The sequence below is a fragment of the Macrosteles quadrilineatus genome, unplaced genomic scaffold (assembly GCF_028750875.1).
Source record: "Macrosteles quadrilineatus isolate MER2022 unplaced genomic scaffold, UCM_ALF_1.0 Scaffold_1__1_contigs__length_201487025, whole genome shotgun sequence".
NCBI lineage: Eukaryota > Metazoa > Arthropoda > Insecta > Hemiptera > Cicadellidae > Macrosteles > Macrosteles quadrilineatus.
This window is the reverse complement of record NW_026542594.1, coordinates 27,897,156-27,911,223: the sequence shown is the minus strand read 5'-3', so window position 1 is coordinate 27,911,223 and position 14,068 is coordinate 27,897,156. Positions and strand designations below refer to the sequence as shown.

Sequence of the window (14,068 nt, the reverse complement as noted above, 5' to 3'; positions counted from 1 at the left end):
GTCTTGACCACTTCTTTTTGAAATTAAAATCATTTCATTCAGCATATCCGGCGGTTATTGAAACTAATATAACGGACCACTATCCTATTGTTCTAGAAATTTCTAAACCTAGTAAACAACATCCAATCTCGAAAGATTCATTTAAAATAAAAATTGATTGGAATAAAATTGATGAAAAACTAAAAGAATCTGATTGGCAGAATATTACCAATTGTAGAGAAATTAATACTTGTACTTCTAATCTAATTGAAACTATCCAAACTATTATTCATGATGCATCCAAGGAAGTCAAAGTAAACGCAAAAAGTAGAAAACTTAAACCTTGGATTACGGCAGGATTGCTGACATCAATAAGGAAACGGGATATGCTCTTTAATACAGTAAAAAAGAATCCATACAACAGGCAATTAAAAAATAGATATAACCAATATCGCAACATGCTGCATTCACTAATTAAACGCACCAAATTCAATTATTACAAGAATAAAATCGAGGAAGCAGCCGGAGATGCTAGGAAATTTTGGACAACTATCAAAGAGGTGTCAGGTAGACCATACATTCCCGCACCGTTCCCGGTGGAGGCCTTCTGTGACGGAAGCACTGCTACTCCTGACAAAAAATATCAGCCAACAATTCAATGACTATTTTGCTAATGTAGGCTACAACCTAGCTAGCGCTATTAATCCGGTGGGGCCACCCGAGGTGGAGGATCATCACCATGCCTTTCATTCTGTATTTGAGCTGAAGCCGATCAATCAAGATCAACTAATAAATATAATTAATAGTATAAAAGGATGCTCTGCTCCAGGATGGGATAACATCCCTGCAAAACTTGTTAAGACCTTCTCAAATTATCTTGTTCAACCCCTTTTACATTTGATAAACCTAAGTATCTGTTCAGGAGAGTTTCCCGACCTATTCAAAATTGCAAAAGTCATCCCTATCTACAAATCTGGTGCCAAAGCTGAAATGAGTAATTTTAGACCAATATCTTTACTAACCACCATAGATAAAATTCTAGAAAAATGTGTAAAGATCCAATTAACTAATTATCTTGAAACAAATAAAATTTTATCTGAATCACAATATGGATTTAGGAAAGGGAAAAATACTTCCGATGTTTTATTTGACTTAACCAAATTAGTAAATGAGAAAATCAATGGAAAAAATAAAATCATTTTAACTTTCCTAGACTTAGCAAAGGCATTTGATTCTGTAAATAGATCCAAATTATTACAAAAACTTGAATTAATAGGGGCAAAAAATAACACACTAAACTGGTTTTCTTCCTATTTCAAAAATCGTAAACAATATATTTGTATTAAGGGAATAAATTGTGACCCAACGATTGTTGACTATGGCGTGGTTCAAGGAAGTACACTTGGACCTCTGCTATTTCTGGTATACATTAACAACATATCCAAATTAAATATAAATGGAAGCATACTTCTGTTTGCTGACGACACGGCTTTGGTATCATACGGAAGCACCTGGGATGAGGTTTACAATAAGGCATCCTCTGACCTCATCAAAATAAAAAACTGGTTTGATCACAATCTACTTTCTGTTAACGTACAAAAAACTAAAAGTTTGCCAATTATCCTTAGAGATAATTATGGTTCAGGACAGAGGATCCTAAAAATGCACTCTTGTGGCGATCCGGAGTCCGTCAACTGTGGATGTGAAATCATTGAAAAGGTTTTAACTTATAAATATCTAGGTGTAGTCATAGATCAAAAATTATCATGGGTGCCACACATACAGTACTTAAAACAAAAATGAAGAAAAATGATTTATGCTTTTGGGCAGTTGAGCCACGTGCTAACTCCGGATCACTGCAGGAGTGTGTACATCGCCTATGTGCAATCTATAATGCAATACGGGGTTCTGGCGTGGGGTGGTGCCTCCTCCGCCGTGCTGGAGCCACTGGGGGTGACACAGCGCTCTATAATAAAAACCATTCTAAAAAAAGGACAAAGATATTCTACTGATCTGCTATTCCACGATTTTCCTGTACTTAATATCAGACAATTATTTATTAAAACCCTTCTAATCTACATTAAAGACAACAAACACAAAATTTTCACACATCCAACTCACGCATATATAACAAGAAACCGATTAAACTTTGGATACACAATACCACAGAAAACGTACTACTATAACCCAGAATGCCAACCGCATGGTAAAAAGCATTAAGCGGTTTGAGAGAGCTTTGCCTGTCAATCCGTAGGCAGCGCCACCAGCGTTGCTATGCTATTGCATGGCAACGCTGGTGGCGCTGCCTACGGATTGACAGGCAAAGCTCTCTCAAACCGCTTAATGCTTTTTACCATGCGGTTGGCATTCTGGGTATAGTAGTACGTTTTCTGTGACAATACCCAGATTAGGTTACAGAATAGAGCTTTCTAATCCATTTTATATTGCACATCAATTATACCGAAATCTTCCAAATAATATCATTCAGGCAGAGAGTAGCAGTGCAGCCGTTTTCGCGAGAATAGTTGGAGAGTGGCTGTTACACGTCGGCCCCACGGCTGCTGAAAATTTAATTCATTCACCATACGTTTGAATAAAAAAAAATAATAAAAAATCTATTAAATCTCCAATTTATCAGCCAAGTTGGGCTATATCAGGCATGGGCTATGTCAAAATTTTTAAACCGGATTGATTTTTGTTTTTAAATTGTAAGAATTATTTTATTTTGAGGGGTATCTTTAATTTTTTAATTTTTAATTTGCTTTAACTTAACAAGTGTTTAGAACTTATATTCTGATGGTTATATGTTGGCCAGGACTAAGATATTTTATTTTATTTTTAATTTTAATGAATAAGTTATATTATTGTTAACTAGAAAAGTTGTTTTATGTAAGTGTATATATTTTTTAAGAGTGACCAGCGAGTGCCATGGACTCTTCCTCACACACAGACGTGTAGTCTTGTGAGGAATATTTTTTCCTTTTATAAAATATGTCACTTTTTATTTATTGTACTTTATTGGAAATAAAGAATCTTGAATCTTGAATTCAGTAAACCATGGAGGTATCCCTACATCCCTACCTATGCCCTATGGAATACAGTATATATTCCCTGGTGGGTCAATCCATTTCAAGTGGTCCAGACGTGGTTGCTTCAAGATTTTTAAATTTTTTTATATTTTTATCCCTGAATGTATATATTAGGCCTACTAGCTGGCCCGACGGACGTCGTCCTGTCCTAATGTGGTTTTATGTTAATGCTCGCGTCGCTCATTTTCAAGATGATCTTGTTCACATGGCTCAATCACGTCCACTGGTTGATGTTCGTTTGCTACGCTTACTCACGTTTAGGTTGGAGCTCGTTCGCTATGCTAACTTGCCTCCAGGTTGAAGTTCGTTTGCTACGCTCACTCACCTTTTGGTTGCAAATTAGCTGTTATCATAAATTTAAAAAAATAATAGTGATGCACCCTGTTGGTCATAGTTGGGAAAGTTAGTCCAAATTTCTAACTAGTTAATTATTAAAACCAACTAGCCTACATTACAATTAAGATCTTTATGACTCAAATGATAGAGGCTTACTAATTATACAAGACCCCTTAGCAAGACTTAATTAGCAAGACCAACCGTGACATTGAACTAGTAAGAGCCTAGAATAATCTGTAAGGAAGTTTAAACAACATGGTGTCAGATTTGAACTAGCTCGCTTCCTCTTAATGAAATGTTCTTAGAGAACTTAACTTATGGACAACCCTCGTAATATTTTTCAATGTATACAAACAAATACCATACCCTTTTAGGTATTGATTTATTTTACTGTGTTGTTTCAGCAAGAATAGCAATTCTTCACCTAAAAAGGAGAAACAGAAAGTAAACAAAGTTGCTGATAAGAAGATTGCTATTGAACACGATTTGACCTCAGAAGGTGAGTCTTCAGATGGATTTTAAAAGATTTCTTTATACTGTTGAAAATAAGAACTAGCAGAACTAGCTTGGGTTATCCGCTTGAAAAGAGAATGAGTGGATGGGCTCATTAAGAAAGATATGGTTGCATGTAATGTTTGTCCTGTAGACTTATGCTAATAAACTGTCACATTCTTCTCTTGTAATATTAGCCAATTTATGTTTGAGCATCAGATATGAATCATTTGAATGAAAGTAAGAATTCATCACATCTGCATATGTTGAACTGTATCACCTCTTTAGGTGTGTTGGTGAATAGTGATACTTAGGCTTTACACAGTGCTTGTCTACTTTCATGAGTTATCTCATATTATCTTCATCTTCATTGTCAATTTTTGGTTTTATTATCATTTATATTATGATCTGTTATTAAAGAAGAATGGAACAAAACTAAATGGTCGGTATGACTGTTTCTGTGATTTCAAATAGCTGATTGTTACACCAATGAAAAGGGTGTGTTTGCTGTGGCATGGTTATGTTTTGTGTCAGTTGCTTAGTTGAGTAGCACAAAGCTTGCGATCAAATGGCTACTACAAAACAAGGAAAGGAATTTTATGTTTTAGAAATTGCTCGTACAAATGCAATTTTTAGTGCTCAGCGGAACTCTCGGACTTTAGGAAGGAGGCTTCTTATCGGAACTGCATAGCTTGTTGGGTGAGGCAATTCAAGACAACCAGATGCTAGTGTGCCAGGAAGGTTTGGGCCGTCCTCAAACTCTGACAGACACTGTGTAGAGAATCGAAACTAACTTTGCACGGAGTTCAAACACCTCAACCAGTCACAGGAAATTTCACATACCACAGTCCACGGTTTCACGCAAGCGTTGAGACTAAATCCTTAAAAACTGCAGTTATTACAAGCATTGATGCGATTACTGACAATGTCAAAACAGCATGATAGCTTTGATTCTTATTTATATTCTTCGATTATGCTGACAGGCTTCGTGATACTCAACTAAGCAACTGAGACCAAGTATAACTTGTCAAAACAATCTTATAAAACATATTAACACGCCCTTTCCATTGGTGTAACAATCATCTGTTTGAAATCCCAGAAACGAGCACCAACTGTTAAGTTGGCGATGTATTTGGTAATATATAAATGTATTTATATTTTGGATCAGAACTTTTGTGAATTATAGAGACATCTTTCTAGTTTAGTCTGATTCCAAATCTGTTTCATTTATTGTAAAACTGTAAAAATATTTACAATTTTTTACAGAAGGCCCAAGTGAGCAATATTGGGAACTTTTGGCAGAAACACGTCGTAAAGCCTTAGAAAAGGCCTTGATTGAAAACCAACAACTCCATGAAAAACTACAAAATTTAACAGAAGAAAAAGAGAAGTATAAAAGCCTACTGGATGAAGCTCAAATGATTATTGATACACTCAATGTAAGTTTTTGTTAATTGGCTTTGGGCCTCACGGTCAGGTTGAGCAAGGAAATTTAAATAATCAAGTGTGTTTTTTTATCGAATTTCCCTATAGGGAAGTAGCTATTACCGTAGGTGGCATGGTAAAACTTAGGCCCGGGTTTACCGATTTACTTTTTCATTTTGATGTCTCCAGAGGCCAAAAAAGAAAACACAATTTGTCCAAATTTTTATTTATGTATATATATATATATATATAGATTTATATATATGTGTCCGTGAACACGATAACTTGAGTAATTTTTGTCCGATTTGATGAAATTTGATTTGAAGGTGTAAGGCGAGATAAACTTGAATGAGTTCGCGAACCAGCATGATCAACTGAGACTACATGGGAACGGGGTTTTATGGGGTAAAAATTGGTTTTTCTAATTTTTGACCCTTAAAACATAAAATTCCCCAATTTCTCTCTAGATCTTATTTAAGAGCTTAAAAAACAAATAATTCAAATAATTCAGTATATCAAAGTGTTTTTGTACGATTATTGGTTACGGAATTGTAAATTTAAAATTGGAGAATATTGTAAATTATATCAATTATCAATTATATCAATTATTTAAGATGGGGACGCCACTATGTGCGTATTTTAACCCAAATATGAGTGAAGGATGAGTGGCGCGATCTTGTAGTCTTGTTAGTGACTAAGGCCGACATATTCCTTAGACACAGCTGTTAATTAATAGCCCATACAGCTAATGGCAACTAAGGGACCTACAGTTTATAGTGGAATCCGAACCACATATCTTCCTTTTAATTAACGAATTGGTCTAATTATCAGGATAGTACTGCGGATATCGTAGTACTCACTAGTGCGGACGTAAATCCACACCAGGGAGCATCGCATCCACAGTGCATCCCTATAAATATCCACAATTCGTGACCTCCTAGTAGCTGGATTACAGGACGACGCCACCCGTCCCAGTCTACTACATGTTTGCTTGTTTATACTAAAATGTTGTAGTTTGCTTGTTTATAGATATATTTTTATCAAACTTGGCAAATTTATTGATTTTATACTAAGCTATAATTATTTTACCAAAAAACACCCTTTATTAGTTTTTAGAACCTTTTGGCATACAACAAAAACGCTTCAATACACTACAATGTTTTAGCTCTACAAAATGGTTTTGAGAGAATCTGCAAAAAGTAACATTTTTAGGGTCAAAATGGGAAAAACTAATTTTTATCCTATAAATCCCATTCCCATAGTCCGATAATGCTGGTTCCCGAACTCATTGAAAATGTAGGTTTACACGTTTTACCAGTTTCATCAAAATCGGATGATTTTTATTTGAGTTATCTGTCACACAAACATACATATAATTATAATATGTAAATGAATTCAGTGCGGTATTTCCCTACCAGCTGACATGGTAGTCGCTGTAGCCAAGGGGCCCTCACAGCCTAAAAGTAGGGATGGTCAAGTCTCGAAATTTCGGAAAATTTTCAGGAAATTTTAAATCTCGTTACACGAGACGAGATTTGTTTTTGGCCGAGATTTTTATCGAGACGAGAATAAAAAAAAAATTAAAAAAAAAAAATTAAAAACGCCTGCAGAAAGTCAATGCAATACCCGCAATACAGGAGCGTGTTGTAGTTGCGTTTCCTTTGCGAAGGCGTTCTTATTTAATTAATTCTTTAAATGTAAATATTACTTTAATTATTTTAATAATATTACTTTAATAACATTTGAGAAGTTTTGTTAAGTGTAAGCAGTGTGAGGAATGTTTTATTACTATAAAAAGTCAAAACAAGTAACTATTTTATAAAAACTAATATTGCTTTTATTTTATGATTTATTTTATTTTAGGATAAGTTGAACTCTATCCTAACTGATATCACTATGTTTCCTAATCGTAGGCATTTTTAATAAGTTAAGCGTGATTAATAAAAAAAATGTTATGATGATGTTTTTTAATAAAAGATTGTAAATATTCTTGCCTATTATCATTATTTTTGTATTTAAACAGTCATCTAACAATGTTACAAAATCAGGTAAAAATTTTGAACGTGCATTTCCTGTTGTGTATGAGAAGGGAAATCCCGTCTCGATCTCGTCTCGAAATTTTATGAGAAATAAAAAATCTCGTCTCGTCTCGTCTCGAACTAAAAATCCAATCTCGTCCATCCCTACCTAAAAGGAAATTCAAATTACTTTCTCATAAAAATTTAATTTCACAGATATTCTTTAAGAAGGTTCAATTTTTGAATCAAGCACTTATTCTCATAATCACCAAAAGCATCTGCAAAGATTGGCTGATTGCTAAACATGCTTAAGCTGTGATCGGACATGGGGAGATAATTATGAAGTCTTTGTGATGCAATAATTTAACAAAAAAGTATCCGATTTTGATCAAAACTTGTACAAACGTGTAATCCTATGTTTATTTGAAAAAGTTCGCGAACCAACATGATTAGACTATGGTAACAGAGTTTTAGGAGGGGTGTTATGGGCAAAAAATTGGGGTTTCCAATTTTTCGACTCCCAAAGTATAAAGTCTTGCAATTAATTTTAAAACCATTTTGTGGAACTTAAAAAACTAATTATTTAGTATATTGAAGCATTGTTACGGGTATACCGGTAATTATCAAGTGAGAGTTGTTCAAATACTGTAAGGTTGAAATTCTTGTGTTATTCTTTTGGAAAATAAGTAAACTGTTGTAGTTTGCTTGTTTATGAACATATTTTGATCAAATTTGGAAAATGTATTTATTTCAAACTGAACTATTAACATTTCACTAAAAAACACTATTACCTTCCCTGTAGCAGCAAACGTATGTACTCGTTAAGTTAATGTTATTTAAATAGAGAATAAATTTCACATTTTAAAGGAGATATTTGAGTAAAAATATAATCAGGCAAACTAGAGGGCCCTTGTTGCTCCGCAGCGTTAAAATAAATATAATATCCTAGAAATAATTAAATCTATGATTTTTTATTGAGTAATGAGCTTAACTGATTCATATGATTAATAGCTCAAATTAAAGCCTATAATTTACTAATTATTTTGAGTCTAAATAAAAAAAAAACATGAACAATACTGGAGCTATTGATTTTTAATCATAGGAAACCCTTATGAAAAATAATTTTTATGTTGGCTGTTCACCTTGCGTTTGCTTGAAACTCATCCGATTTGAATAACTAATAGCTTAACTAAAAGCCAGCACTGAAGGTTATTAGACCAAAATATATAGGATTAGATAATTATAACTGGTGAAATAAATCTTAAATTGAAGTAAGAATTCTAAAATTAAACAAATTATGTTTTTGGTTGAATTAAACAGTAGGTAAATAAATATATGCCGATGCTTGATGTGCAATCTGTGCATGCATACCTTCAATTTGAGACCTCAATAATGAAAATCGGTTGGATAAAAGAGCCAAACGAACTCGGAAAAGAGAAACCAAATTTAACTCCTACAGAAATACATGGGGAGCAAATTTTGTTTACGTATAAGCCGAGTGGGATTATATTAAAATATATGCCAACGCTTGATGGCAAATCTGTGCGTGCATACCTTCAATTTGTGACCTCAATCATGAAGATCGGTCGGGTAGCAGAGTCAAACGAACTCAGAAAGGAAAACCAAAACTTTTTAAATATATAAGATGGAAATCCACTTAGTCTGCAGGTTGCTGTGGCAGGGGTACATATTTATTACTCACATGTTGTTTCATGTTTTAATTGCCATAAAATTGTTATCTTGAAAATGAATTTTTGTGTAATTGCATAATTAATGTAAAATTTAATTATGTAACCATCAAATAAAGTATCCATTCGTATTTAGTCAACAATAATCCATTTTCCATGTGATTTGCTTTGAAACATTAACCACAATTACATTATAGCGTAGTAGAGCATTCAATTTGACTAATAGTATCGGAAACGGGTATATAAAAAGACATGTTTTGCCATTTTGACAGAGGGGTATTCAAAACTCTTTCAAGTAGTAAGACTTATGATAATTTTTCACTCATGAGATCTAAACTGGTTCTCTTCAGGTAACCTATTATTAGAAATATGTCTTATTAAAATGTGTTGTTAAAAAAAAAAATTACCTATAGTTTTCCAATGAGTTAGTTGGTATTAATAAATCTGAGTAATATTTGAATCAAAGTAATTTGAATTGAAATCTGTTTCAGGAAATAATTGGAGAAATGGGCAATGAAGACGACAGTAGAAATGATGAAGAAGAAATGAGCCGCCGAGCATAAGGTGATAAAAGTTGAATGCAGTGTTGGCCCTGCATTTTCTTTGACTATTTTCTTTAAGACTTTTTTTTTTATATATTTCTTAAAATAGTTCTTTTAAGTTTGTGGTATTCCATTACAAATCAAATAATGTCTTAAAAATATGTTTTTGATGGGCTATTGAATTGTGAAGTTAGACTTTGATTTTATTAGTTACAGTAATCATTGACTGTTAAAAATCAATTCATCACATGCTCAGTACAAAGGATTTGTTGGTTAGGCCTAAGTAAGTGTTTAGTTTCCCTTAGCTCATTTTCATTAGGAGTATTACAAAATTGTATGTATTTTTTAAAACTTTTGCTATTAATTGAAATGTAATAACTGTTTGTTTTTTAATAAAGTTGACTGTATAATACTTTTACTAAGCAAATCGTTTGAGCTACAAAGTTATTTTGTTTAGACTTTTAACTAGAGATGGGCCGATACCAAAAATTGTCGATACCGTTACCGATACCACCAAAGTACTCTCGATACCTATCGATACCGATACTTCCGATACCTATCTTTTTTGCACAGTTAGTTTCTTCCACTAATAATATTATAAACTGTTATACCATTAAAAAACACAATATGTATGTGTATCAAACTTATATTTTGGTGTTAAAGGTTTATTATTAATTGCAAAAAACAATTGCAAAAATATGGAACTAAGTGTTTATTTTAAAATAGGCCTACTGTAAATGTTTGAATTTGACTAAAGCACGAGATCTAATAAAGTTTCCTCTAATTTATAAATAGGCTTATATAAGTATTTATCTGTCATTTGTCAGTTTTTGTATTTATTTGAAATTGCATCAATTGTATTAGTTAACTCATTAAGCTATAAATTAAAAAAAAAATTACGTACATCTTGGCCTACAAATACTCTTGCAAGTTTTTTCCCTTAGAGAGTAAAAACGAACTTCCTATATAATGACAGTTTCTCACTAGTTGTATGAAAAACAGCTATATCTTCAAAATTTGTTTATCTATGAAAAAGACACCAAGTCTAGCTGAAAACACATTCATAAATGAGGATATTTTTGAAATACAGAATAACTAATCAACAACCTTTCTATTTTTAACACTTTTATTTCTTAGTTTTTCTTCCTTGAAAATGTCAACGCAGTTTTTCTATTTTTAATAAAGATTATCACTTATAATTTCTCGAAATAAATCTACGTGTGAGCTATGAAGAGCAGACAAGAGACATACGTCACTGCCACAAAAACTATTCTCTTCTGTGAATGAACTGAGTGTTTATTAGTGTGAAACCCCGTCCACCGTCTAACGGGACATAGGGTAGGAAAGAGAAAGTTTGCTCTAAAGCCTGGTTCTGGTTCACATGCCCTCCCTCACCCTCGGCCACAGTCGCTTGCAGATTTCCATTACACAAAAGTTTCTGAGTGTTAATTATTTTAAAACACTGTAAATTTTTGAATTTAACTATGTTGAGATCTAATAAAGTTTCCTCTAATTTATAAATAGGCTTATAAGTATTAATCTAAGTCATTTGAAAGTTTTTGTATTTATTTTTAAAAGCAATTGCAGTTATACTTTAAAAAAATTACATACATCTTGGCCTATAAATACTTTTTGTAAGGAGATTCTTTTCTCTAGTGAGTAAAAACGATCGTAGTCAAGGAATGACTGTGCTAAAACAGCACATTGTCAATTTTTCCAAAAGTATTTTGACTGAAACCTGGTAATTTTAAAAAAACATTGTAGAATAAGTCGACGTCTGTGGAGAAAAGTATGGCAATAGATAGGTTTTACTTTTAGCCTACAATAAAGATTATGTTTTGGGACTAGAATCTCCAAAAGAGTGCTTTTATAAAACATACCATAGTTTTATTTAGTAACAAAAATGTTTCACTATGTTCCCGATGATACCAAGAGTGAAGAGTATAGGTTCGGCAGAGTGGATTCACTGTGAACCGGCCTGCCTGGCCCTTATGCACGATGTCACTATAACCTCCGTGTAGGGGTGTCAACAATGGATCGGAACAATCAATGTTTTGAACCTGTCTGTAACCCAGTTTTTATACTTTAATACTCATTATTTATAAACAAACACGTCCTACATATCGGATCTCGAATCACGATATTTATCGATACCCTTCTCACCCACAATAAGCACATAAAACGATGTCTAAGCAATCGTCATTTGCTCCATTGAAACACGAAAGTCGATTGGCTGACATGGTCGTGCATTGTCGCCTCCTGACCAATGAGAACTGTTGTTACATACTATTGTCAACATTCACCATTCGTTATAACATTACAAAATCGACATGGACTAAGGCTTATGATATTTTTCAATAAATACATTATGTCATAGTAGCACTTAAAACTTCACTAAACTCTTTAATCAGGTAGATAGTACAGATCATTATGGACCTACTTTTTGGCGTAATATAAAGCAAGCCTAACCATACGACGATGACGATGTTAAAGTTTAATGGTTGAATATAATTTTTATAATGATGCATATAATGCAGGGATGAAACTGAACATTTCGACCTAGTTTAGGTTATTTATTTTGTACTAAAAATAAAAATAATACATCTAAATGTCTGACTTATTGATACAGACATTGTTTAGTATAATTTAGGGATGGTCAAGTCTCGAAATTTCGGGATATTTTCGGGAAATTTTAAATCTCGTTACACGAGACGAGATTTCTTTTTGGCCGAGATTTTTATCGAGACGAGAAAAAAAAAAAAAAAAAAAAAAAAAATTAAAAACGCCTGCAGAAAGTCAATGCAATACCCGCAATACAGGAGCGTGTTGTAGTTGCGTTTCCTTTGCGAAGGCGTTCTTATTTAATTAATTCTTTAAATGTAAATATTACTTTAATTATTTTAATAATACAGTATTACTTTAATAACATTTGAGAAGTTTTGTTAAGTGTAAGCAGTGTGAGGAATGTTTTATTACTATAAAAAGTCAAAACAAGTAACTATTTTAGAAAAATTAATATTGCTTTTATTTTATGATTTATTTTATTTTAGGATAAGTTGAACTCTATCCTAACTGATATCACTATGTTTCCTAATCATAGGCATTTTTAATAAGTTAGGCGTTATTAATAAAAAAATGTTATGCTGATTTTTTTAAATAAAAGATTGTAAATATTCTTGCCTATTATCATTATTTTTGTATTTAAACAGTCATCTAAACAATGTTACAAAATCAGGTAAACATTTTGAACGTGCATTTCCCGTTGTGTATGAGAAGGGAAATCCCGTCTCGATCTCGTCTCGAAAATTTATGAGAAATAAAAAATCTCGTCTCGTCTCGTCTCGAACTAAAAATCCAATCTCGTCCATCCCTAGATAATTAATTTCGTGTGGCAGGACATTCTCGCGCCAGTTGTCTCATGAGTTGAGTCTGACATCTTGAAATGGTAGATTGTGTTGTGCAATGAGCTGAAGCTAAACAATGTCACCGGCACCGTCGCTGTTTTGAACTAGATAGTTTCTAAGTTGGCTATGAAAATTGTTAACCGTGATTACAAAACTAATACTGTAGCTATAAAGTAAATAAATGTTGAAATAAAATATTTATCCCTGTCGGGTGTGGTATCATCGGAATCGACTTTTGACAATCGAGTCTTGGTACCGATACCAATGTCCAAGTGGTAACCAATGTATCGATGACGATAATCGACACATCCCTTTTTAGAACTGCATCGTGACCAAATCGATGCATGCTGGATCGAATTGGTATCCATGCATCGAATTGAAATTTCAATGCATCGCACTCGCTGACACCACTACATATCACTATCAACCAGTGTCAGCTGTCGCTGTCAGTGAAATGGATGACGCAAGCGATGTCTAGGTTGCCGATTATTATTAGGCCTAGTATGTCAACATTGAAAGGGGTTAAGGGATTAAATAAAACTCAAACATTTTCCTTTCTAGTTATTTACTTGTCAAATATCAACGAAATCGGCTTAACCTCTACTACTCGACTCGAGTTGCGAGTATATTTAACTAAGTAGGCAAACAGCTAGGATTCGTAACGGCAACGGCAATTTACCCGCTCTGAACTGACTTAATCCGCACCGATTCGTAGCATTCAGTGGTTCAGTGTCAGTATCGGTATCGAACCCAAAACACGCAAGTATCGAGTATCGGTATCGGCCCACCTCTACTTTTAACTTGTTATGTCTTTTGCATCATCATGAAACGTTCATCCACTACCTGGCGTCGGTCGTCCTGTAATCCAGCTACTAGGAGGTTACGAATTGTGGATATTTATAGGCATGCACTGTGGATGCGGTACTCTCTGGTGTGGTCAACGTCCGCAGGAGTGAGTACTACGACTATCCACAGTACTATCCTGAAAACTAGACCAATTCGTATATACCAAGGCAAAAATTTTGTTCGGATTCCACTATCAACAGTAGGTCCCTTAGTTGCCATTAGCTGTATGGGCTTTTAATTAACAGCTGT

General features: G+C 33.6%; 1 protein-coding gene across 3 annotated transcripts in view; it reads left to right on the top strand.

Moving 5' to 3' along the window:
• Positions 1 to 14,068, top strand: part of LOC129005709 (geminin-like) — a 40,973-nt gene that overhangs the window by 9,956 nt on the left and 16,949 nt on the right. For 2 of the 3 annotated variants that reach the window (XM_054434692.1, XM_054434701.1), the window contains exons 3-5: positions 3,809 to 3,903; positions 5,163 to 5,335; positions 9,519 to 9,591. In XM_054434692.1, coding sequence (XP_054290667.1) covers positions 3,809 to 3,903; positions 5,163 to 5,335; positions 9,519 to 9,590 — 340 coding nt within the window. In that variant the 3' untranslated portion in view covers position 9,591. Of the gene's footprint in view, positions 1 to 3,808; positions 3,904 to 5,162; positions 5,336 to 9,518; positions 9,988 to 14,068 lie in introns of those variants that run through there. The other variant, XM_054434683.1, reaches the window with a different exon arrangement.